This window comes from Linepithema humile, chromosome 8 (genome assembly GCF_040581485.1).
Source record: "Linepithema humile isolate Giens D197 chromosome 8, Lhum_UNIL_v1.0, whole genome shotgun sequence".
Classification (NCBI taxonomy): domain Eukaryota; kingdom Metazoa; phylum Arthropoda; class Insecta; order Hymenoptera; family Formicidae; genus Linepithema; species Linepithema humile.
In genome coordinates this window covers 9273117-9299050 of record NC_090135.1, presented here as the reverse complement: position 1 = coordinate 9299050, position 25934 = coordinate 9273117, and the positions used below count along the sequence as shown (strand labels likewise).

The 25934-nt window shown below is 40.4% G+C and overlaps 5 protein-coding genes across 8 annotated transcripts in view; 2 read left to right on the top strand and 3 right to left on the bottom strand.

The window, feature by feature from the left end:
* Positions 1-46: 46 nt before the first annotated feature.
* On the top strand, positions 47-3127 carry LOC137001415 (uncharacterized). Its single transcript, XM_067360231.1, has one exon. It carries the CDS (start codon positions 199-201, stop codon positions 652-654), a length of 456 nt encoding a protein of 151 aa, XP_067216332.1. The 5' UTR covers positions 47-198; the 3' UTR covers positions 655-3127.
* LOC105676781 (transmembrane inner ear expressed protein) lies at positions 2719-4477 on the bottom strand. Its single transcript, XM_012374945.2, has 2 exons — positions 3918-4477; positions 2719-3519 (listed from the first exon to the last, which is right to left on the bottom strand). The coding sequence occupies exons 1-2, from the start codon at positions 4258-4260 to the stop codon at positions 3335-3337; spliced, it is 528 nt and encodes a 175-aa protein (XP_012230368.1). The 5' UTR covers positions 4261-4477; the 3' UTR covers positions 2719-3334.
* Positions 4478-4614: 137 nt separating this feature from the next.
* Arpc2 (Actin-related protein 2/3 complex, subunit 2) lies at positions 4615-7453 on the bottom strand. Its single transcript, XM_012374943.2, has 7 exons — positions 7231-7453; positions 6802-6895; positions 6624-6723; positions 6343-6544; positions 6050-6270; positions 5686-5887; positions 4615-5511 (listed from the first exon to the last, which is right to left on the bottom strand). Exons 1-7 carry the CDS (start codon positions 7302-7304, stop codon positions 5484-5486), a joined length of 921 nt encoding a protein of 306 aa, XP_012230366.1. The 5' UTR covers positions 7305-7453; the 3' UTR covers positions 4615-5483.
* A 1011-nt stretch (positions 7454-8464) lies between these two features.
* The window catches only part of LOC105676776 (acetylcholinesterase-like), a 36107-nt gene continuing 18637 nt past the window's right edge, over positions 8465-25934 (top strand). Inside the window, exons 1-3 of one of the 4 annotated variants that reach the window (XM_012374938.2) lie at positions 8465-9261; positions 9390-9433; positions 25770-25926. The gene's annotated coding sequence lies outside the window, so the exon portion shown is untranslated. Of the gene's footprint in view, positions 9262-9389; positions 9434-9526; positions 9766-17338; positions 17907-25769; positions 25927-25934 lie in introns of those variants that run through there. The other 3 variants (XM_067360203.1, XM_067360202.1, XM_067360204.1) reach the window with 3 other exon arrangements.
* On the bottom strand, positions 12791-16420 carry LOC105676780 (uncharacterized). Its single transcript, XM_012374944.2, has 5 exons — positions 15820-16420; positions 15178-15334; positions 14658-14846; positions 13415-13523; positions 12791-13309 (listed from the first exon to the last, which is right to left on the bottom strand). Exons 1-5 carry the CDS (start codon positions 15887-15889, stop codon positions 13115-13117), a joined length of 720 nt encoding a protein of 239 aa, XP_012230367.1. The 5' UTR covers positions 15890-16420; the 3' UTR covers positions 12791-13114.

Below are 25934 nucleotides of genomic sequence, written 5' to 3'. Positions count from 1 at the left end.
CATCCCTCCTCTCCTCTCTCCTCCCCCGTGCAGTTAACGCCTCGTCAGGGCTGCGACGTATCCAAAGCGGCAGACGTGAAAAGCGAAAGCAATGCGGACGCGGTTCGTTCGGCATCGTCACCGCAACTGGCAGTGACAACGGCGAAGGCACCGCGGTCCAAGGTGTACCGCAAGACCTCCCTCAAGTATCCGTCTCTGATGAATGAGGCCGACATCGGCGGCGGCGGCGGCGGCGGCGGCGTTCTCGAGAAGAACGGCGTCATACGCTACGAGAAGAAGCAAAAGAGGCGGAGTCTTGCGGAGAAGGACGCCGACGTCGCAGCGAAGGATGCCGACGTCGCGGCGAAGGACGCCGACGTCGCGGCGAAGAGCGAGAGCAAGTGGCACCGCGAGAACGTCCACATCACGTGCAATCCGTTGTCGACACCGTATCCGTACTCGACGCCCGCGGCGACGACGACGACGACCACCACCACCACCACCGTCACCACCAGCAAGACGGCGGCGACAACGGCCGAGTGCGACGACGAGCCGAAGAGCCGCAGCTGCGGCAGCTTCCTACCGATCCTCGCGCTGATCCCGCACTCGGTCATCAGCTTCCAGTATCTCAGCCCGAAGATGAAGTTCTCGTGGTGGCGGAACAAGATTTCGTGAAGGCACGCGTAGACGCCCTCGCCGTTGCCGCCGCTGACACCGACGTAGCGCGACGCGACGCCATCCCGACCTGTTGTATGAGGAGACACACCTCTCTTACCTCGTAGCGAGCTCTCTCTCTCTCTCTCTTTCTCTCTCTCTCTCTCTCTCTCTCTCTCTCTCTCTCTCTCTCTCTCTCTCTCCCTCCCTCCCTTTCTATCTGTCATTTCCGATCAGGTTTCGTCAATTAGAGGAATCCCGTAAGCATCTCGTAAATCTCGTAAATCCATTCTCGCATTGACACTCGCGTTAAATGTAACTTTCCAAGCGGCTTTTAAGATAGTCGCGATTCTCTTACGTAGTTTCAGGAAGTTCAGTTACGCGATTTTCGGGGTCTGGTGATTTTTAGGACGACTCCTACGCATCCCAAGACCCACTCGGAATCCCAACTGACTTTCTACAAAGAGTAAATTTTATAACAGCAATTCTCTAGTTCTTTCATCTCGCGAAAGAAGCGACCTGTTTACTGTATATGTTTAGGATGTGTTCCCGTGCACGTCGTTGGATCCTCTAGTCGATCGGAGTTTCTCCCGTGTACGCGCTTATATCCCGCCGCGCGTATTCTTTTCAATAATCCGCTCGGGGAGAACGTCGGATTTAATTTTCGTAGTTTTCAACTATGAAAGTGAAATTCGTAACTACGAATTTAACTTTCGTAGTTTTTCTGCGAAAAATACTAGGCGAACGATGCGTTCGCTGTCGAGGTTTTATTTCGCGTTTTTAGGCTGTCGCGCTTTTCGTTTTTATATTTCTTCCTTCATTTTTTCGACGAAATTACAAAAATATTCCAAGATTCTAGAATGTCTAAGTGACGCTGAGAAATTCTATAATCCAAAAAATCTCTAAAGACCGTAGAACCTAAGGATCCACAGTTCCTAGAATCTAACTTAACGATCCAAAGACCGTAGATTCTAAGTACGCTAAAGATCTTAGAACGTAAGGATTCAGAGATCTTAAAGTTTTAAGAGAAAAAAAAAACAAAAAAAACAAAAAAAACAAAAAAAAAACACATTTTAACGTCATAGAGCGTAAGGATCCAAGCTATTTCCGCGGAATGCAAAATGCAGGTCGCGCATTCGAAGATTCTAGAATGTAAGAATTCAAAATTAAGATTTAAGCGAATCAGACGCAATATCACGATGAATTGGATTTATCTTTAGCGGAGGCGTAATCATTGTTTTAATTCTTGAAATGTATTTTTACACGGATGGAGATTTCGCATAGCGGGGAGAAAAAGAGGGCTTCGACAACTTGTAGATTAATCTTCGAATTAATCTTTGAATCGAATTCAGAGATCGTATCGTCTATTTTGTTAAATTCTATCATCGACGTCACGCGAGGAGATGAGAATCATCTTTTTCTTGGAACGTGATTGAAAAGGAGAAAGAAGTATTGTTAATCGGCAATGCGGCGTTGTTTAAACGCTGCATGCATCGCAGACATACATCGTGAAATAAGAAAACGATTTAATAAGAGTCAACGCCGACGAGCATCGGAACGACATGTATGTTTTTTATTTTGTTCCTACTTTGTTCTCTTAGTCAGTAGCGCTTATGAAACATGAGACGAGATGATGAGTCGCGCACACGTACTTGTTTCGCTCGTTTGAGAGGGAAACTTTTTAACTGGCCAGTTCTCGCGCTCGAGTTACTTCCGATTGTTGCGCGAATGCGATCCGCTGCGATTTTTTTAATTCAGTCGACAATCTTGATTCTCTTTTTTTTCCTCCTTTTTTATTCAGAAATTCTGATGGGCAGGACGATTTATCGTATAACAATTCCGTTTTCTGTATGTTTTCCGACTTTAATAAATCATTTTCATAAATCTATCTTTCGTTGTCTTTTATTTTGTTGCGTTTCCTACTTCTGTTCTTTTCATCGCAAAATTTATCGCAGCGTTACTCAGAAATAAAATCATCGTCAAACTTTTTATTTTTAATTGCGATCCTCGTCGTTCATTGATGAGTGCAAATTTGCGGAGCGCGAAAGATCTGCTGCATGAACCTGATATCTCACGTACAAACTAATTCGCTTAGCAGAATACGGCAATCTTCTCTATCAAATTTCCGTTAATTTTTGCCAGCATATTTTTTATATCAACAGTTTTCGCGCCTTCGTATCGTCATTCGTCATCAGATCTACAATTCGACGAGTTCTATTGAACAGATGATTAAGATCAATCGGTATGCGATAATAAGACAAGCGCGGTTAAACGAGAGAGTACAAATGATTAATCGATATAAAAGTTTTAATCGATAGCAATGTCGACACGATAGAGAAAAAAAAAGCAAATAAAAAAAGAATACATTGTAACACACCGTGGTGCTTCTCGGAGCATTACCTATTCGTTGCTAATAGATCACTGTTGCATGCTAAAGTATATGAATTTGTGTAAAATATATCTATGAAATAAAGATTATATTTAGTCAATGAAAGCGTCAGACGCAATTTATTGCTCTCCGCACAAGCCGACCTTCTCCTTCCGAAGCTTCTCACTTTGAATCTTTTCTTTGTGTTGAAATGTAACAATTAAAAAAAAAAGATATTTTATTTATAGGATTTTTTTCTCGGTATTTCTTTTCATACTCTTAAAATTATAAGAGAGCAGAGTCGTTTTAAGCCTCGAAGAATCACGATCGTCGTCAGATCGTGGCGGTGAATTCCGCGTGCTCGCGCGGACCGAAACGCACACGAGTGCCGCCGAACACGGCGTTGAATCTGGATCGAAATCCCTGCCGAGCGGCGTTCCGCTGTGCCAATTCCACGCATTCCTTTGCTATCGCGGACGTGTCTTCCCCCTCGAATTCGCTTCGGATTCTATCCAGAGCTGCAAAGGTTGCAGTTTTAGTTTCCGGTATTCCGAGGCGCCTCCGGAACTCGTTGAGAAAAGAAGAAAGAATGTGGCGAACGCGTAAGCGTTCAGAGAATTGATAAATCAAAAATTGAGAGCGCAGGAATTAATATAAATTATTAATTGATACGAATTCGAGACTTGATAGATTTTCGTTTTCGAAGAATTTTCCAAAAAATGTGAAACTGATTGTAATTTTTCAATTAATTTAGATTCAATTTTTTTTAGATACAATTATTTTATTTATCTCGATTGAATTTGCAAGATTTAAATATTTATTTATTCCTTTTTTTCTCAATTAATCACGTTTAATCTTTTGTAACTACTTCCGATTTCTGGAATATTCCTCGAACGAAAAAAGTCGCGTTATTTACCTTTCTGCAGATCCATCTCGTCCATCTCTGTATTACTGATCTTCGACAGCTCGTTCCGGAAGTTGCGGGTGATCTTTTTGCGGATGTAGTCCGCCTCGATCTGCTGCTTCGTGCGAGGCACGCGGAAGCGGATGCAGCAGCACAGCCCGATGACGATGCTCAGCAGCACGGAGAGGACGATGCCGGCGAGCTGCCAGACGCGAAAGCCCGGGAACGCCTCGTTCTCCAGCCACTGCTGCACCGCGTCCTCCGCGCCGTCCTCGATCCTCGCGGAGACCTCACTCGATGTGTACGGGGAGACGGACGGAGCACCTGAGAACGTTGGCAGTGTCGTTTCCTCCATCGCGCTTAAACGAACATTTAAACTGGGAGAGTTTAACCAAGAATGTTCCGCGCGATCAAAAAATAATCCTGGATATAAATATTCTTCTTAATTGGAAATTTCGAATGTCAAAAGCAGGATCTCAGCAGTCCGTCACCTGCAACTTAAATTATTAATTAGCTACGCGAAGTGTATTAATTGGTACGATTGTCGGCGCATGTTCACTCTCCAGAGGATACCTCCGACTGAGGCGAATATTCACGGCAGTGTCAGAAGCCTGGGTGTGGTTGCTTAATTAAACGGCATGTACCTGACACTCCCTATTTTGCGCCGCTTATTCATTACAGATCAATACTGTGCGGGTGTAGAAGCGCCTTTGTAGATTGTTAATATCGTTTTATTTCACAATAATTGAATGTATAGTCATTAAGTAGACGATAAAAATATCGAAAGAGGAAACAATCGCACTATTTAACAATATTTGTTCGCCCGACGATCTATCTATCGAAATGCAATGCGGAAAATAAAATGAAAATTGTCCTTCCCTTATTTCGCGTTTCAGCTCCGTAATAATGTTGCTCCGAAAATTTTGCTGAAATCACAGATTTCAAACGGACTGAACGTTCGAACGTATTCTCACGTTCCTTTAATGACATCTCCGTGATTCCGTTCAAAGAACGTCATCATAATACTAATCTGTGTTCGATGTACACGTGTTCGAAGCTTCAGATGTAGTTCAAAATGTCGTAACATACAATAAATTGCTCGAGGTAACAAACAGCGCAATACGTAATCGAATACAAACTTCTTGCAGTCTTATTTAGCTGTATTTAGATCCTAGTACTGTATTTGAATCCTAGATCGCCGTGAAAATCAACAAGACGTTTCTCATATTCGTAATAGCGATGACAGTCGACCGTCGGCGTGCAGGCGTAAATTCCTGGCGTTTTCCTGAACAATCGAGGTATCGTCACGTCGGAGCGACCCGACGCGAAAACCGATTCCCCTTTTTTTCTCTCACTTAACGCTCTGTCTTTCCTAAGGTATACAGGACACTGTTCGAGGAAACGGGTTTTAAAACTCAAAGGTCCGAAGCACTTAACTCGTCGAATTACGCGCGAGTCGTGGAATGCCTTCACAGGAAATCTCGTTCACGGGAGACGGTCGACGCTGCCGACCGCATTAACCATATAACAATTCGCTCTCTTTCTTTAGGAAGTGTTAGCACTCGCTCTCCTGTACATTCATTCTTTCCTGATGAACGTTCGTCCTCTGCAAAGAATTGTAGATTTAGGTTAGTAACTCATACATAGTATAATACGACTAAATGTAATTAAAAATTATATAAATTGTTATTTATTTATTCATTCTATGTCAGAATCGATTAAACTAGATCTGCTACTTTTATTCCAATTCACTTATAACATTTTATGATTGGATACTCACGTGATGGTCTTCTTCTCAGTGTTCTTGGTCTGAGATCTTGCTCGATTCAGCACCTTGAGGAAGTCCGTCGTTTTGGTACGCATTCTTGAGTGAATGTAAACCTTACTGCACTTAATATGATAGTGTAAGTAGTTCCTAAACATGTGTATCAAATCGATAGTGTTGTCGCGAGCCTCTCGATTAGTGTGACGTGGGAATAACACTGTAAAATGTTATATAAGCTCAAGGATCATCAAGTATCATTCTTCTTATTTTAACACACATATTAACTCATTTTTAATTTTCCTTAGAAAAAATACAATAAAAAAAATCGCTAAAATCAAACGTAACAGATGAGTTAAAAAATAAAATAATTTTTTTTTACCAAACGTGATGTAACCAATGCAATCTCCAACCGCTGCCTCAGAATCCTGCAGCTCCATCGGCGGTTCACGATGATTGAACAAAACCTGCGGAGCAGTGTGGCTCGCCCGCCTGCCCTCTTTCAGCTCTTGAAGAAACAACTTGCCGATAACCATGTCGTCCTCATCCTTGAATATCGTACTGAACACTACTGTGACTCTGTCGCTCTTAGCCTCCACATACCTGGATAAAAATAAATAATAGTTAATAATAATAATGATCAAAGCCTTACAAGAGTAAAAATATATTTCTCACATTGTTTCCTCATCTCGATACTGGATGACAGCCCTCTTTGCAACTGGCCTGCCTGGAGAATCACAGTACTCCTCCTGAAAGTCGAAGTACTTCTCAAAGACACTGGCGAAACAGTGCCTCTTCAAGAGAGCAACCTTCCTCACTAACGACTCCCAATCATCTGGTAATTTCTCCAAGTCTATCAGCACCGATACATTATATCCTAAAAAGTAGAAAGATATAAAGTGATATGGCTCTCATTTACAAAAACTGTAAAATAAATATTAAAACAGATGTCTGACCACTTTCTGATGCAATGAGATGAGACCCATATTCTCGTTTGAGCAGCTCGTCCGCACCATGTTCTTGCAACTGTTTGTAAAATTTGAGCAGAATACTTATCTGTAAAAAATAAAATTTACAATACTAGAATGTTATTTAAAAAATGTCATGAAAACTGCTTGCAACGTGTTTCCTTACTCTAAGCTTTGACTTGTCTCCGCTGAGGTTTGAAATGTGAAATAGCACCCCATCAAAATCCGCTATAATGACATCAGTCGACTCCTGTTTGTGTCTACAAATAAAATACAAGAAAGATAGTCATTACATCAATTTGACAAGATTGCTAAAAAAATTAGGTTTGATTAGATGAAAAGCTGAGAAGAATACTTCAAAAGAAATCTTAAGCTAAGCTTTTGAAGCAAAAGTGTAACGAAATGCTATTAAAAGGTTAGAAAAAGGATCAAATTAAAACAACAGTCATAAATGAAATAAATTAATCGGAATAAGAATTTCTCATAAAGAAATAAACATAATGGACACCGCCCCGGCGCCACATCCTCCTAAAATGAGGTTAGACGGAGATAAGGAATTTTCACGCGGAACATCGTGCATATGTGAAATACTTACCCCGACAAGGCATTCTTGACTTTATTCGCTAACGTTTCTTCGAGTATTCTGTTGTGTATCTCTAGCAGGATCATGATTACTGCGCCTGGCAATAAAACGAGTTGCGTCCGATGTAGAACGTTACGATAACGATGATCCCGGTAGCACCGCAGACAGATCGCGACAGATTTGTCATCCGTATGTACGCCGCTGACTAATGTCCGATCGGTTGTTCCTTGCCGGCAAAACAGATTTACCTTCCTTTCTGCTTAATAAATTTGTAACAACAAAATAATAAATTATTATTTTCGAACAAGAAAGAAATAAATGCTGTAACATAAAAATTTAGAAACTGTTAGAAGAAAATGTAGAGAGCAGAATTGTTGGAAATATAGGAAATTTTGAAAGCATAAAATAATCTTAACTATTGTTGATAATGTAGAAATTTTATTGACCACCAATCATTTATATCAAAGTCCGGCGTAAGTTGCACATTTCGGCTCGATTCATGAGATGACGCCTCCCGCTCTTCCATTACCGCGCGGCCGCTGGCGGTACCACAATGGATTATGGTCGATCTAACTAAAAATTATGGTTGGATCTACCACAATGGATTATGGTCGATCTAACTATAAAATTATGGTTGGATCTACCACAATGGATTATGGTCGATCTAACTATAAAATTATGGTTGGATCTACCACAATGGATTATGGTCGATCTAACTATAAAATTATGGTTGGATCTACCACAAAAATTTTTTTTTTTTAATCAAATTATTAAAAAGTTTAATTTTTTAATAATTTGATTTATTTTAATTATTTTTATTTTTTTAATATTATATATTATCTAGGTAAATTATTATAATGAATGTAATAAAGATATTTAATTATAATTAGTAAAAATAAATATTATTTCTATAACGAAGAAAATTTTATTTTCTGAAAGGTGCCCGCTCATCATCAGCCTATTTGTTACACAGACGCTCCTGAGTCAAGGCTATTAGCGGCTCGGCCGCCAGCGGCCGCGCGGTAATGGAAGAGCGGGAGGCGTCATCTCAAGAATCGAGCTGAAATGTGCAACTAACGCCGAGCTCTGATATACATAATCATGTTTTACAAGTATGCATTACCGACACTTTGTAGATATAGCACATATCGGAACCAAAAAGTCGTGGATGTAACACGGAAGAGACCCAAAAGATCGTGGACATTACCTACGGGATTCGTGGACATTGGCTACGTAGTTCAATGTGCACGTTTTGTGCACATAGAGGCGCTAGCCCACAGAAATACGTAAAATGCGGGCATGTCCACTCTCAGTCTTCTCTCTGCTATCACAGTTCGTCAACTCTGAACGCGAACGTGAATGCTTTACAATTAACCACAATTAACTGTAATTTACTTCTTCAAAGTATGTGATAAGTGCGAGTTTTTGTCGGGAGTGTCGATTAAAGTAACGGGCGATTGTCAGAAAGTATTACTTACTGCGTACGTGATCGTGACTACCGGTGTTTCATCAACCGCTTTGTGCGGGAAAGCGAATTCAAATTGCTGTAGTACAGTAAGTACAAATTTTCATGCACCGGGCACGCGAAAATGACCACTATGTGGTATACCGCTTGAAACTATGAAACTGCCATGTTCATTAGATGTACATATTGAAAAGTCAGTTTGTCGGAATTATATCGGGTAAAACATTATCGCGTACGTGTCTGTATCCGTTGATTTCTGTTCAATCGCCGAAATAATCTTGCTCTGAGTACTCGTAACAATGAGTACTCGTATTGTCGATCGCTGTATGTGTGGTATTCTGTGCTACAAATATGTGCGTGGACGCGACGCGGTACGAAGTGAGTTTTGTACATCTCGCGTTTATGTTTTGTACTCTACGGTAGGATTTTTGACGTTGTTTTGAAAGTGAAGTGCGCGAGTGTAAACAAAGGCGAGTGGATTTCCAGGAAGCTTTCATCCATTCTTTGTTAGAGCTAATGCAATGGAAATATCACGGCAGAATCTGCAGCGGATGGAGCAGACTACAATACCCTAGCTGGTGAGTACTCAATTTATTGAGTATAATTATTATATAATCAAAATGGAAAGAAATATAATACGTAATAAATAATGTAAGTGAAATGTGTTATTACATATAATAATTTATATGTATATTAATTTTTTCAGGTGCAGCCGGAGGCAGCAGCGTACTTAGCTAGGGTACAACATCGGTGAGTGAATTTATTCACATGCATGCATGATTACCGAAAATATATATCTTGTTCGCCAAACTTTTTTATTCATCTATGTAATATTCTACGTTAAATTATGTGCGTGACTGGCGTCTGTGTGTCGCAGCACAAAATGCACTTAATCTCATGTTTACATTTCGTGTATGCAAATTTGTGAGTCCGCGTAAAATCATGCTCGGGTTGACTGGCATGTAAATAGGTGTAAAATAGGTATTCATCAATTGTCCAATGAAGCTGATGGAATAATCCAAGACAGAGTCCATACAGCAGAAGTGGAGCAGAATTTGGAGCAGATAACAATTCCCTAATTGGTATGTATAATGATTTATTTGTTATTTACAAATGTACCATATATATAATAATGATAACATAAAATTTTTCATTATGTTCGTAACGAATAAGAAGTTGGCGCTGACTAATGTCCGGTTATTCCTTGCCGACAAAACAGATTTATCTTTCTTTCTGCTTAATATATTTTTAAACAATAAGATAATAAATTTTATTATTTTATAACAAAAAGAAATAAGTGCTGTAACATAAAATTTAAAAATTGTTGGAAGAAAATGTAGCAGAGTGGTTGATAATATAGGAAATTTTGCAAACGTTGTAAGATAATCTTAACTATTGTTGAGAATATAGAAATTTAAAAATTGTTAGTGCAATTTGTAATAAATGTTGGTAATGTAGAAATTTTTAAACCTATAAACTGCACAATTAATAATTTGCACACGGTAAAAGAAAAAAATACTCTATTATTTTTATTATATAAAAATTGGAAATGATTAATTTTTTGACAATTTTTTAACGTGGCAATATACAAAGAATAAATATTTGTACACATTTTTTCCAGATTAATTTCATAAAAGAGAAACAAAATAATATATTTATATAAAAGACACAATTGTTATTGCTTAATCAATTAGAATCATGGTCATAATTAATCAAAATATAGCGAAGTAGATATGATAAAATATTTCACATTAATAATTCAGAATTTTTATTATTTTGCTTAAAGTTTGAGTAAATAAAAAATTATTAATCATTGATGTAATAAAAAGTTTTATTTTATCTATGCACTGTCGAATAGTTCAGGGATCTAGTTGGAAATCACGGCATTCAGTTAATCAGATAATTTCGTTATTGTCGAAGAGACTTGGCGCATGAAATTTTTAATGAAAAATAACATTAAAAATAAGTAGAAGAAAAACAAGCGCGGTACAAACAATGCGTTATGCAGCGCAATGCAAATAGCATGGTATTACGTTTATTTCCCCAAAACGTGATTTATTTTGACCCCTAAGTGTGCGAGAACACATATATAAAAAAATAAGAGAATTGTAAGTCTTCATTAATTTTTGACACGGTTTTCTTTCTCAACTAATACGACACGGTCTATAAGATCGCTGTGATATTTTCAATAAAAATATCGAGAAGAAAACACTTACATTGTTATTAAGAACTAAGCAGGAGGTATACATCTTATTGACTAAAAAATAAGGAAAATGAACGGGACAGAAAGACAGACTGTAAGACCATTTATAATTTATAATACGAAACGTCGTAGCTTCATTCTTTTGGGACAGTAAAAGGGCTTAAAATATAAAAACATAATTAAAAGTATAATAAAATAAAATATAAAAATACAAAATAGATTCTAGAGCATATATTATTGAATTTAATATTTAAAAGACACATTATATATATCTAATATTTTCTTGGTAATCTTAATCGGTGCTCCGCAACAAATAAATCAAACGCCGAGCGATCCATTTTCAGACTTCAATAAGGTCTTCATTTTTTCGAAAATTTATGATCTAATTATCTTTCACATACATCTGCAAATAAATATTGTTATCTTAATCAATGCTAAAACAATCATACGTATAAACAGATTGAACAATACATTTTTGATCCATTCATAAATAGATTATTCAGAAATATATCTTCTAAAGCTCACTATCGAAAATATTGAGCGTTTGATCGAGAATAGTTGAAAAATAGAATATTTATTAACAGATATCTTGAAAATAAATTTTAAAAAACAAATAGCATGAAGATAGATACGAAATTAATATGAGGGTAATATATTTAGAGAAAAATTGCTAAAAAATACTATATAATAATTTAAAAATACTATTTGTAAAGAACAGATCGACATATCTTCCTAACAAATTGGCCATTTTTATTATTGATCAATGGCAAATTATCACAAATAGTTGATTATGGTCATTCAAAGTGGTTTCGTAAATTAACGTGGAGAAAAAAAATGGGCTATATATAAGCTATCGATATCGAACTCACCTAGAGACATTAAGATTTCTTATCATGTACATCTCAAGTACAACGATTCGATTTTTAGTCATCGGCAATAAAAATCAGATCTCGAAGGATCTTTTATCATTGTCTTATAAAATTAATTAGAGCTACTTTCGATTTCTAGAACAATTGCTAATAATATCGTGTGTTTCGAAAGCGTAATCAAGTGTTCATTATATTTAATTTTTCCAATTTTTTTTTAACTTTGTAGCGAGTTCGTTGTCTTATCGTAAGCTGCAGATTAGATTACAAGTGTTATTTGGATTACTAGAGAAATATCCATAACAATTGGAGAAGAAGTCTAACATCATAAAATCCGTCATTCTAAGAATTGAAGGCGTCTTCAATTCTTAGAATGACGGATTGTCTCTCGATACAGATCGTTATTCTCAAACATAGATTGGTACAATGAGGCTCTTTCTCACAATCAATGGACATTAAATAGTTTAAAATAGCTATCAGCACACTTGTTTATCAGGTACTATTTTTTTGTCTTTATTCAGGACTGCGTGAAGCAGACTCGTAAAGTTCTATCAGAACGTAGCACCGTCATTTAAATAGTTTAGAATTTATTAGGCCTTCTCTGCTCGTGCCAGATATGGTTCTTATCGCTCTTTTCATTCGGAAAGAAAAGAATTGTGAAGTCCCGTCAGAGCATAACAATGGCTTATTGCACAGTGTGACGTAATCAGTGACATAAAATAATGTAAAGTATTATTTTTGATGATGTAGGAATTTTAAAATTGTCACAAATTGCGTAATAATTATCCACACGCATAAAGAAAAAGAATACTTTGTATCATTTTTTTATATCCGAACCAGAAATTATTTATTTCTTCATATTTAATAGATTTGATTGATTTAATAGTATTAAATACTTGATGCGTATAAATAAAAACGTAAACTTCTAAATTGGATTTAAATTTGTGCAAAGTGTGAGGTTTGAGTCTCTCACTGAATAAAGAGAATATTCTAGAAGACACTCGACGCGTATAAAGGTGAATAAATATTATAGGTTGATGAAAATGTATGCAATTATTTATTTATTTTAAGAGATATAAAAATTTATGTATAATATATACAAAATTAATTTTGTTATACAAAGATATATTGATTTGACGTGTATAAAATTTTTAATAATTTATCATTGCAAAAGTAGCTGTAATAAAAAAACAAACATTTTTTATAAAAATTAAGTATTTTTACACATTTTTGATTATATTAATAATTATATTAGCTACTTTAAAATTCTTTTTATTTATAATTTTAAAAAATTACTTACGAAATAGGTATAAACTAATTTCTTTCGTTTCTTTATATAACAAAACGGCTGATACTGTTAACCTAACCTAACAATTTCAATAAATCCCCGAGAGTTTTATCGGAGAGGAACTCATTGAGTACATTCATGACGACGCCATTAAGCTTTTCCGTAACCGTGTCCTGATAATCGTCGATCAGCTGAGGCACCATGTCGGAAATTACGGCGCTTATTAATTCGGATAATTCCTCATCGTCGAAAAGGCCAGTTGCCTTAAACTGTAAATAATAGAAAAATATTAGTTAGATTTTAAAAAGTAAAAATAAATAAAAATACACGATTAATTAAAAAAAGTTACTTGAACAAGTAATTCGATTACTTACATCTAGCTCTTTCAGGGAAAGTTCCGTTTCCATGGACTTTACTTTGAGATATTTGCCATTTATCATAAAGTACATTACTGTCACGAAATTGAAGCCCCTCGCGGATAAACTGAAAAAATCGAATATGTTATATCATAAATTTTAATTCTTTATGATCAGAATTTTTATTTTAAATTGCCTTAGCCTTATTTGAGATAATTTATCATTTCATTATCAAAATTTATTATCAAATTTATATAAAAACTATTTTTAATAATTAAATGTTAAAATTAGAATAAAATAAGTTTAATCATTAATTATTAAATACTTTAAGAAACTGATGGAAAATTTTATTGTATAAAATCTAATATTAAAACGAGGCCAAATACTTCGAGCTGTTTTCTTTACTTTTCGTTTTACGTTTCGATCCACAGATTTGACTCTGTTCAGTGATTATTATATATGATGTTTATCGAGATTTATATTTAACTATTGATCTAATAATTAAACTTATTTTATTATAATTTTAAAATTTAATTATTAAAAAAAGTTAGCGCTTGACAATAAAATGCTTATCTTAAATCTTGAAGCAGTTTTATCAGTGCTTTCCTTTAATCTTATTTTTCGAGTGCTTGTGTACAGACGAGATCAATTTAAGTACAAATTTATTATATAATTTGCAATGAACCTTGATAATGAAATGATAAATTATCGCAAATCCAGGCTAAGGCCGAGCCTGTATATACAATTATAATGAGAGAATTGGACGAGATCGGTGTGTTTTATATAAAGCAGATAAGTACAGTTATGATTTAATAACGCGCTTTGTTGTAGTTGGCGTTGCCCGATAAAGTCAGGAAGGCACTGAATGAAAAACGGCTGATTCATTGTCAGTCATTTCAGCTCTCTTTTTTTTCATGTACATATTTCAAGAGCATTGTATTTAAATATAAATGAAGCGAAATGGAAAGCAAATGTTCTCCATTTCTCCTTCATCTCTCTGAAGCGAGAAAAAACCCAGAAATAATTGTTATAGTTACGGTAATAATAAATAATATTTTCTTTGTTAATGTAATTAAATATAATAAAATACTACGACAAATAATTGATATAATTTTGGGCTACATTCTGATCTTTATATTTTTATTGATAGATAAATGAAATGTGAAAATTGATACGTAGTGCTTTTTCGTATTTTCACGAAATGGAAAACTGAACGATAATGATTTTGGTATCCTTTTGATTGAAAGAAACAAATACTCACTTTACGTCACCTTTGCCGAAAATCTCGAAGTCACTGGTTTTACCTTCCAGAGCATATTTGGTACTCGCGACTACTAGCGGCCAAGTAAGGTTCATTTCAATTTTCAGACCAACTATTTTAAAATCACCACTGTTTACATCGTACTCGGATAAACCCTGTACATTCACGTTCTCCAAAAGCGCGTCTAGCCTGAAGATTTGCCAAAAAGAAATTGTTAATCAAAGTCGCTATTTAAATAGATTTTATCGCATCTGAAAATCTTATTTGATACGTTGACTGCCATGCGTATAACTTACACGCGATGTATATTAAAATAATATAAATGCTCTACAAAGCTGAGAAATAAACAGCAGATCACACGCACATACATAATTTTTCAGATAATATTTCAATAATTTTAATGCCAATAAAATTCTTAGTAAAAAATTTAGAATTACAAAGATATTTCTGTTGGCGTGTGAGTTTATTTAAGACGTCATTGACTAAAGTTAGTTGATTAAAGAATCAAAATAACATGTACTTTATCATTTCTTCGTCAATTTGAATTGGAATCTCATCCGCAGTGAAAGGATCGAGGACGGGAATTCCGAGAGTATCATTTCCAGTCCTCATAATAATCTTCATACTCTCAAGCATATTCTCAAACTTCGTACGTTTCTGTGGGTGATTGTCTATAACTGAAAGAAAATATTTGCGTGATATATAATCGATACTAAAAGAATCGAACGGAAAAGCATTGAACGATGTATTTCCAATGAAATATAATCGTTTCCAATAAAAATATTTTTTAGAGGTGAAAAAAAAATACGCGAAATGTGGAAGAATCTACAAAATCACGGAAGTTGATATTATTAAAGCGTAGACTGCGCAAAAATAGATCATTCATAAATAGACTCAAGAACATATCTCTTAAAGAAAAAGAGAGGTGAAGAAAGAAAGAGAGAGAGAAAGTTCTTTATCAAAAGTACTTCTCAAAAAGATATGATTAAAAATAGATAGCTGAAAAGCGTAGAAAATGTCCAAAAATAGACCGCTTAGAAAGTAAGCTGTTCGGAAATAAGCAGCGCAAAGATAGACATGGGATAAATGTGAGAGCGATATATATTTCTAGAGAAATACCTACTAGAACAGGAGAGAAAGAGAAATACAGATATCCACTTACAATAATCGTTCGTCTCTATTGCCGAGACGTAGCAGCAGAGCAGAATAAGCCCGAACACCACGAACCTCATTTTTCCGCGCAAAGTGGAAGTCACAGCCGATTTAACGAGAGACGAAGGAGGCCGAGATATCTTCCTTAAAGTTAACGGCTTTCGCTATCACTGGGCGATCGCGAGTTATTATCGCGAGCGATCGATCGCACGAGAGAGAGAAAGAGAGAGAGAGAAGTTTCGCGAATTAACGCAGTAGCGTTGTAATACAAACTCTATAGTAGCACAAACTAAATCACACGACGAGATTTGCGAATTTATATGCATCGAGCGTATGGACGAGTCGTTTGATATTTACACTCAATATTGTGTTTGTAAACACGCATGCGAGGACTCGAATGCCGATTACGAATCGTCGGTTCGCGTTACCATTCGTGCGACTGCGGTAATAATTGTGCCGTGGACTGTAATTAAGAAAATCGTGCGAGCATAGTCGTTTTATATAGGCTGCGCAGCGATGGGATCTACTTGAACGTTAAGCTCTTTTCCTTATCGATCGCGATAACGCGCAAACGATTTGATTATTAACCGATCGACGGCGAAAGTCGGCAAACAGGTGAGAGGAAAAAAAAACACGTAAAACACTGGCGACAGCTCTGCGACAACTCGTTCGTCGTGTATTATTAAGAGGCGTAATTGAGTGCAATTTAACAACAATTATTTTGTTTCAAAGAGCTTTTGTTCGGCGCAGTCACAATGAATCTCGTGTCTTATCGAAACGATCGTTCGTAGATTAGATTACACAAAGTAGCTTGTTGCTGTAATTTGTAACGCAATCAGTTGAAAACAATTTCTTCATTTACCTAGATTTAATCAATTGATTATAGCGCGCAAACCAGCTCGCAGTTTATTGACTGAATTTTTAAGCGATTTTTTCGATTAAATAAATTAACGGCGTGCTTTCTCTTTGTGAAAAAGCGCACCTCTGATAAGCTATTGAATTATCAGCGAGAGAATTAAAGGGACGCGCGCAAAAATTTCTTTTAAACCATCTGCAATTTGATATCAAACAAATCGGAAGCTACTAATTTTTTATTCTAGCTAATATTCTCACGTGAAAAACCTAATTAAAAATGAAAGTCAAGAATTAAGGAATGGCAGCGAAAGCACCGGATAAAATCGGTGGTTTATTTGTACGATTTAAAAAATCAGAAGAGAGCCTTAATTATTTCGTTAGAGTACAACATCGTAAACTTGCGACACAATAATTTATAACATTATTTCATTACAAATTGTCTTTTTCAATTCCAAGGCTCTCCGTCCCGTGTCGACGGGTTAGGGGAGAGCGAGACGACACGGGAAGAGCGAGAGAGCAAGCGAGCGAGCGGCGAGCGGTCGACGGGGGGTGGCGGGCGTCGAAGGTGCTCCGGCTGGTGGCGAAGCGCGGGGTGCGTGTCGGGGGATGCGAGAGGAGGGATGCCAGGCGGCCGCCCGCCGCCGGTTCACCCTCACTAACCCGCGACTCGCTCGACTCTCTTCAGTGCGGCCTGAACGGTTAACCGGCCTACTTCTCTCTCCTCCTGCGCTTCGCCGTTTTGGTCCCGCCGTTGCCAGCAGCTTTCGCCGCCGTCGTCGCGACGTTGCACCACCGTCATCGCCCGCCCCGGGTGCTGGCCGATCGTCGATGTGACGCCCGCCGTCGGGAAACAGGAGAGAAACGCATCCTGACGAGGAGAACCCGTTTCTCTTTCTCTCTCTTCGCGTCTGCGAGAGCAGCTCGCAGCCTCCGCAGCAACCTTCGCCGCTGCGGACAGCCGGCCTAAAGGAGAAGAAGAAGGGTAGTTCGCGCTTCGCGAGGGGGTGCTTCTTCCCGCATCGTGCTGGTGTTTTCGGACTGTGGGGTCTCTCGAGCGTCTCGCGATCTCGCAGCCGGGAGAAGAGTTTTGCGGGGAAAGACTTTTACGACACCACGCACACACGCACTCCTTCTCTCACGAGGGTATCTCGCGCTCTCTCTCGTCTCGACGCGCTCACGACGACGTTTCGCCAAAGGACGACGACGACGAACGGACGCTGCCCCGCTCCGCCGCGGGAAGCCGTAAGTGTCTTTCATCTCTCTCCTCTCCGTGTCCCGAAGATCGATTTCCCTCTCTCTTTCTCTCTCTCCGTTTCGCTCTATCTCGCTCTCTCTTTCTCTCTCTTTCTCTCTCTCTTTCGTTTTATCCGCGGGCTCGCGTAAAAGTGTACGTCTCTCGCTTCCACGCGTTCCAATCTCGCTTCACCTCGCCTCCTCTCTCTCGCTTTGCTTCTTCCACGCTTATTCCCTTCGTTCTCTCTCTCTCTCTCTCTCTCTCCCTCTCTCTCTCTCTCTCTCTCTCTCTCTCTCTCTCTCTCTCTCTCTCATTATGTTCGTTATTTTCTCGCCGCGGCCTCTGCGAATACGCGAGAGACGCAGAAGGCCGTGGCGGCTGTGACGGCGGTGTGTGTGGAGCGTGGAGCCGCCGGGAGCTGCGTGGATCTGCGTGGGGCTGCGTAGATGACAGGCAGCAGGGGGTGGCCTGACGGCTGACGGCTGACACGGAGCATTCGCGCGGCCGATTGTTCGTGCGCCCGCAATGATCGAAATCAAAAATCAGAAAGCAGACCGGGTGACCGACAGCGCGAGCCGGGTCTATTTTCAATTTTCCCATCTTTTTTTCTCTTCCTTCGTTGCGATCTTCCTCCCCGATCGTGTCACGTTAGAAATTCCGCGTCGAATATCCGCGCTAATTTTTCGCAAATCTTCGCTCCGCGAATTGCAATTGACCGACCTCGCTTTAGATCCGAAATTCGTGACGGAATTATACGCGAAATCGAGAACAAACCGAAAGCAAACAATCGGGATACGTAAAACGCGTGTAAAATATATGAGATTACGCACGCGGGAGGTGATGACGCTTCGTCGCAAATTATACATAGACCTCAAATCTAAAGTGAGCTTTTGCGAGAAAAAAATATCGAGATAAATATATTTTTAGAGAGAAAGGAATAACGTCGTAAGGTCGACGCGTGTGTTGGACTGCAGGAATTTTCCGCAACTGTGCCCTTTCATATTTTGCGCTTTCGTCCGCGTTCGCTGTTTATCTTCTTCTCCTCGCCGAGCTTGTATATTATGCATCAGGAAATCTTGGAATCGCAGATCCGCGAACTTTTCACGCGCATAACGTGCTGAATAACACTTGATTTCGCTCTTTCAAATCATGAGCTTTCAGTACGGTAGTTTATTTTTTCTTTCCTTATTAAATATAGATGCGCATAAATAGGCGCGCTGAGAAGATTCTCAATTTATACTTTCGCAGAACTTTTTACGTGCGCAGCACATTGGATAACGCGTCGATTAAAACCCGCACCGTTACCTACCCCCGCCTTCATCTCCCCCCCCCCCCCGTTCCACGTTGTGGAATAATTAACCGCTATGCAGCAGCGTACCGCGAAACGACACGATCGATTTTAGGTCACGATCGTTCGCCCGTAATCCGATTAGTTTCTGCAACAAAATGATAAGTAGGGACAACACAGCGCAATAAACAATGAACGCCAGAGCGGAGGCGATAAAGCTATCGTCAGCGACGTGGCTCGCGTTTTATTGTTAAGCGAAAAAAGTTGGGATTCGCCAAAGATATTCGGAAGTAAGGCGCAATATTTTTTAAATTTCTACATCTACTTCATGATAATATCATAATTAATGCTGCAGTTTCTGCAGCACACAACATAAAACATTATATTTACTTTACCTTAGAATATTACACTCATTATTATTGTAACGCCGTATAAAGAATTGCTACTGTTACCTGCACAGTCACAAATTTCGCACACACACAGTCGCATTAAAGCTTAATGTTGAGAGTAATTTTCGAAAGTGCGAGTAAAGCAAAGAAAATTAAGAACGCGAGAGTACATTTTTCATAGTATTTTCAAACATACGCGACTCTCGACAGTCTGTTTCTCAGACGGGGGCGTCAGCTTGATTCAGCGAATCAAAGTAAGTAAGAAAATGACCCTCGACGAAGTGTTTCTTTCGAATGAACATTAACTATTAGACTCTCGGTCCTTGCTTCACCGCCGTGGCGTCACACGTGGCGACGTTTCGCCAATGTCAAAACGGCAAGAAAACACTTTACGCGTCAAAGAACCGTGCTTCTCGCTCCATTGAGGGAGCCGGGTGTAATTTCCTGTCAATTTGCGCGGCGCGCTTTGTGCGACGAGAACACGACGACGAATGTCACGTCTTCCAAACGTTCTCGCGCGAGCAGGGGAGCGTGCGGGAAGCAGCGCGAAGCAGCGCGAAGCAGCACGCGCGGGGCGAAACACCGTTGGCGTATCGCTTTTTCTCTCTATCTCTCTCTCTCTCTCTCTTCCTCTCTTTTGCCGCAGGCCTCCGTAAATACTTTAATACGTTACTTCGATCGTGTCCTGCTATTATTTACTAACACACAGTCGCTACACCCGAGCTATTCTCTATTTTTATCTAAAGTTATAACCAGCCCGGGGATAACCGGGATAATTTGCCTCCGTCGAGATTTTCACGGATTACAATTACGTTCGCTTCGCCTCGCATTCGTTGGGGAGCCTTATTTTCACTCATTTCGGTATCGGCGTCGGATATTCGATGTCATCTCCAATCGCACAGCGCGTCGGGCGACGATTCAGTAGAAAAACCTCGAACATTATCAGCCGCGTCGCGTCGCGAGCTAAATACAAGAAGCGGAGGAACGTCGAATTTTTATATTAGCTCGTACAATCGGACGCGTTCGGAATTATATTATACTTCTCTCCATCGAGATTTATCGATCGCGATATTTTTCAGCTAATTTTCAATCAATTGGTGTCGTTTGACCCCGTTTAATCCGATGAGATCCAATCGTGTAGCCCTTCGACGAGAGATCCACGAGCGGAAACATAAATCGGGACGACCGGTTAGTGCCGAAAGCTCGGCAAAGCGCAAAGATTGAGCTTAACTGCGACGAGCGAAAAGCTAAAAAGCGACCGAGGGGTCATGGAGCGACGGAGTGTGAACGCGATGAGCAAACGTCGGACGCGCGCAAACACACGGCCGAGTGGCCTTTGCTTTTCGTTCGCACGCCCAATCAGGATCGGAATTAAAAATAGGGACGCGCTGATACATAGCCACGGTTACGCTCGATTCCACAATTATGCATTTCCTCGATTCAGCATTCGACTACTATTTTTCAGCAGCGGCTGACGCGACGCGACGCGACGCGACGCGCGAGATCGCCGTCAATCACTCGTTTTTGTTAATAGAAAGTCTGGATTCCCGGCTGGCCTACCAATGTCGCCGCTTCTAAAAAAGGGAAGACAGAATGTGAAGCAATTATCTCTTCCCCTTCCTTTTTCTATAAGCTGCGATGATTGAAATTAACTCGAAAATTTAATAGAACGTAGCAAATTATTTTTTATTTACTTCGCTCGCATTTAAAAGAATATTTAGAGTGTTAATAATTTTAATATCGCCGGCGAATTACGAATGGAACTGCGTTGTTTGTCGGATATTTATTATCTTGTAAATTGCAATTTGTAATTACTCGCGCTTGAGTCGCAGAATCAAATTATCCACATTTGCAAATCCGTAATGTCATTGCACGCAGTTATAAAAACTTTGCGAATATATGTGCATTAAATAGGTCAAAGCTGTTCCACCAATCTCCAATAATATCGTACAAAACTAAAAAAAAAGAATACATATTTTTTTCGTGAGAAATCGATACTCGCTTTAATATGGAACATTAAGAATATTGCATTGCACGTTAAACGTGTGCAAACACGAGTTACTTCGAAATGTTTCGTGGATAAACGCGTGGAAGAGTCCTCGCGGTTGCGAAGTCACGTTCCAGCGTTGATGAAATCAGCACTTAAGTGCGGCCGCGTTTCAAGAATATACCTATGCAAGCCCTTACATCGCTGTAAATGTGATTTCTTCGTCCGATAAATCGGCGGAACACGGAATTTTTTAAATAACAATTTACAGGAGAGATTTGCCGGCTGTATAATTTGTTTCGCCGATTATAATGTAGTCGAATGAGCTTTCTATTATATTAATTACAAATTACGACACAAAAAGATCTTTTCGTCGCGATCTTTTGATAATAATAATATTAATTATTGGCAGTGTCAATTGTCCTTTTATATAATGATACTGCAATCACAACAATGTTTTGTAAAGTCGTTCTTTTAATCTACTAAAAGCTTCCCTCGCCAAATTTATCGAACTGTCCATGGCGGCGCAGTCGATATCGTCATTGTGTTGCGGAGAAGCAACCGGTGCGAGAACGAACGAAAGCAAAAGGAAGATAGGAAGGAAGGAAGGAAGGAAGGAAGGCACGAAGTTTCGGCGGCCGGCGAACGATTTTTCTTTGCCGGGCGCGCTGCATTGCGGCTGCGACGCGGCTGCAACGCGACGCGATGCGACGCATGGCCGTGTCGTCGCCGTGCGCTCAGCATCGAAAATGCGGTACCATCATTACCGCGCAAGAGAGAAAAAGAAAAGAATGATAAACACACTCGTAACAATAATCAAGACGTACGCGAGCCGGAATGCGGATGATGGAGCGAATAGAAATTCGATGGAAACCCGAATTCCTTCTTGGAAGATCAATTTTCGCTATTAATATTGTTATTAATAATTCTTTATTATATTTCGGTTTTGCGTAATCAGTTTCTTTTCTTTTTCAACTAAGTACGGCTTTACGTAGCGTCCAATCGCGTAAAAACGAAATCCACGAGGTTTTCATTCGGGGAGTTGATCCGCTTCGTTTCGAGATCGACCGACGAAAGAAAGCGGCAGTCTCTTGGGGCGCCGCGGGGTGGAAACGTCGAAACGAGACCGAGAGCGAGAGAAAATAGGGCTCGGTGTCTGGTTCGGTGCCTGGTACACCCCCGACCGCGCGTCTCGCCGCTTTTATCGCGCATGCCGCGAACGGGCGAATTTCCGATCGCCGGAGTCGGGGAACCCGCGAAATATCAAGCCGGCGCGCCGATGCCTATCTTCTCCTTCGCGAAAGAAATTATACGGCGTCCCTCGACAATCGCCCACGGAGGGCGCGGGGCGCGAGGAACGGAAGAAATCGGGGGTTGTCGGAGGGAGAGCGCGACGTTTCCATAAAACACACATACATCAGCCTATCAGCGGATCGCGATAATTTTCCACGGCGACTTGGCGCGTCGCCCGTTCCGCTTATTAATGTATGTTAATGTATTCGGAATACTTCGACTCGCGCGGAAGATAGGGGACGGCGAGGGTGAGTTAACGAGGCGGGAGACCTTTTAGGTTTTAACGACTCCGACCGCTGCAAAAACGCAGCAGGCGTGTTCGGGCGAGAAGCGCGCGGCGGCGAGTAGATTAGGTCAATATTTGGCTCACTTACGCGGGTAACCGGGTCAAGGATTGCCGCCGCCGTCGCCGAATGCGTCTCTATCGTTTCCGATAACGTGTATTATCGATGTATATCGTATTCGTTCCACCTCCTCACCTCCCCCCCCTCCCTCCCCCTGCGCACTTTCCGCGTTGTTACCGCTTTCCATTCTTTCCTCCCGCGCTTCGCATTCTCCGGCTTGTCGCCGCGCCTCCATCAGATTCCAATAACCTCGTTCGAAATATTAGATATCAGAATCGTGAAATATCGAGAGGGGCAGAATTCGTTTTTTTTTTTTTAATATTTATTTTTTATCATTCATCGAGTTATTTTCTCGCGTTCTCTTCAACAATGAATTTCCCTCAGTCTGATGCGATCTGCCACGAATTCGAGTGATTTCTCTTCGAGATTGGCGTCCAAACGGAGCGCTCCGAGACTTGAAGAGTCGTCTCTCCGGTCTTAAGCAGGTCTGAAAACGCGACCACTTCGGTGGCGGATCGTGAACGGATGGTTGGGTTGACCTAGAGATGTCACTGGGTTAGCGTGTCCATGGGCCATCCATAACGCCGGCGATGATACCGGGCGATACACGCTCGCTTCTACCCTGTCATAGAGACGAGACTGCGGCGGCGGCGGCGGCCGGGTCCGACTGACCCGCTGGCGTGTTTCCGGTCTGCAGCGGTGGAATATGCAAAACCGGCGGTTCGATGTCTCGCGAGAAGGGAGATGATGACGACGTGCGGTTGATTATTTTCTAAAATACTCTCCTTCTCTCTCTCTCTCTCTTGTTGTTTGTCTCTCGTCTTTTTTCGCGTGAATGTTTGACGACACGAGTATTTCAAGTAACAATCGAAATCACCGCGATCTCGATTAATTCTTGAACGAAGCGTATATCCAGGTGTTCCAGAATTCTCGAATCCTTGTGTTACTATAGCCACTTTAGAGACAGTTTTTTTTTTTTTTTTTTTTTTTTAACAAAAATATCGAGGAATATTGTTATTCACATCCTATCTCTGTCATTTTTTCCGCGTACATATCTATGAACTTTAAATTAAACTGTGGCTAAAAAAACAATATTACAATAATATATTAGTAAAAAATATAATATTCAAGGCTAATTATCGAAACACTTCGCAATTTCAATTGTTGGGCTGTGAAATATCGCCGTGGAAAAATCTCGTAAGAAAAATCAATTTCAAATCAGCCGAGGAATCTCCGGCGAGTAGGACATCCGGTAATTTTTTTTCCTCGAGACAGCCAGTACGGGGTTATGCCTATGCATATTTCGCATCGAGCAGCCGGCCGGTCTCATCTTTCACCCCCGCGCGCGCGAGGGTAATTTTCTAAATGTCCGCGCCGCGAAACTCAGCCCCGCAGTGCAGCCAGCCAGTCAGCCAGCCAGCCATCCAGCCAGCCAGCCAGCCAGCCAGCCAGTCAGCCAGTCAGCCAGCCAGCCAGCCAGCCAGTCAAGCCGAGCCAGTGACGCCCTGACCTTTCGTTTCTCGGTCAACGATCGTCCGTGTGCTCGTACACGTGTGCCTGTGTGTGTGTAACGAAAATTCGCAGACGTTCCTCCCCGACATCCAGCCCGTCGTCGTCGGATCGCGAGCTGTCGCTCGGTATCCTTAATGAGACGTCCGTTTGAAGGGAACGGTTTTAACGAGAGTAATTGAACGAGAATAGAGCGAAGCTTCTATTTCAAGCCACGCGATCGAAGAGAATATTTCAAGACATTCTAATCTATTTTTTGTTAATTACAAAGTTGTGACTATTGTGATCTCGAAATCGGTATTCCGCTCCGCGCGTCGCAGGATATCCTTCGTTCTCGAGCACGGAGAAAGATTTCCTTCCTTCCTTCCTTCCGCCCCGTCTCGATTCCTTTCGTCCGTTCATATACGAATTCCATGTCGCTGTTCGAGGGGGGAAAGCAAATACACGAGCGACTGGAATTTCTAATAAGCGCATATATACGCCCCACTTTCTGTATTCACTCTCGGACGGCACACGCGGAATTCGCGGATAACGAATTCTGCAGAATTGCTCGCGGGCCGAAATAAAGGGGCGCGCTCTCTCGGAAGAGATGCCGTGTCATCCGGGGATCAAATTTGATATGCGGAAGAAGGGGGGGGGGGAGATTCATGAAGGAGACAAAGAAATGGAGAGACGAGCACTCTTGGAAAAGAGTGTCGCGTTGCGGGGATGAAATTTAATATGCAAAAGAGAAGGGGATACACGGGACACAAAAAATTCTGTTAGTCCTGGAAAAAATGTGTCGCCACCGTCAAACTTTGCTGCCACAAATGTCAATTATTTTTTTTTTTTGTCAACAGAATACAAACTTATATTTCATTACGGCAGATGTTTTTGATTTGTAATATCTTAATTTTATTTTGAAATTACGTTGATTCATTTGCGTTTCTCATTTTCGTTATTACTTTGCTACACTTTCCCCCTTTGGTCTTCAGACAAGGGTTGTATGTGTCAGCGTTTCATCCCCCGTAATTCTGATACACCCTCACTCAATCACTCCAATCAATCACGTCGTGTTACAGAGACGAACGATGCTCTACGAACGAAGAATGTAGACGGGAACGGGGAGGGCAAGCGCGGATCTGCCTGTCGCGGATTCGGAGGAGGACATCGCCGCCGTCTGAAGTTTAATCGTCTCGAGAGCCACGTCGAGCAACTTTCTCGCGTCTTCCTCTCGCTGTAAGTAT

Excerpts from the sequence above, each read along its gene's own strand:
- LOC137001415 (XM_067360231.1), top strand. The coding sequence starts at position 199 with ATGAATGAGGCCGACATCGGCGGCGGCGGCGGCGGCGGCGGCGTTCTC.
- LOC105676781 (XM_012374945.2), bottom strand. The coding sequence starts at position 4,260 with ATGGAGGAAACGACACTGCCAACGTTCTCAGGTGCTCCGTCCGTCTCC. Across the intron at positions 3,520-3,917 it reads CGAGATGGATCTGCAGAAAG|CTCTGGATAGAATCCGAAGC; the intron begins GTAAATAACGCG and ends CAACCTTTGCAG.
- Arpc2 (XM_012374943.2), bottom strand. The coding sequence starts at position 7,304 with ATGATCCTGCTAGAGATACACAACAGAATACTCGAAGAAACGTTAGCG. Across the intron at positions 6,896-7,230 it reads GTCAAGAATGCCTTGTCGGG|ACACAAACAGGAGTCGACTG; the intron begins GTAAGTATTTCA and ends TTTTATTTGTAG. Across the intron at positions 5,512-5,685 it reads ACTGAGAAGAAGACCATCAC|AGGACGAACGTTCATCAGGA; the intron begins GTGAGTATCCAA and ends AATTCTTTGCAG.
- LOC105676780 (XM_012374944.2), bottom strand. The coding sequence starts at position 15,889 with ATGAGGTTCGTGGTGTTCGGGCTTATTCTGCTCTGCTGCTACGTCTCG. Across the intron at positions 14,847-15,177 it reads ATTGACGAAGAAATGATAAA|GCTAGACGCGCTTTTGGAGA; the intron begins GTACATGTTATT and ends GCAAATCTTCAG. Across the intron at positions 13,310-13,414 it reads TTTCCCTGAAAGAGCTAGAT|TTTAAGGCAACTGGCCTTTT; the intron begins GTAAGTAATCGA and ends TATTATTTACAG.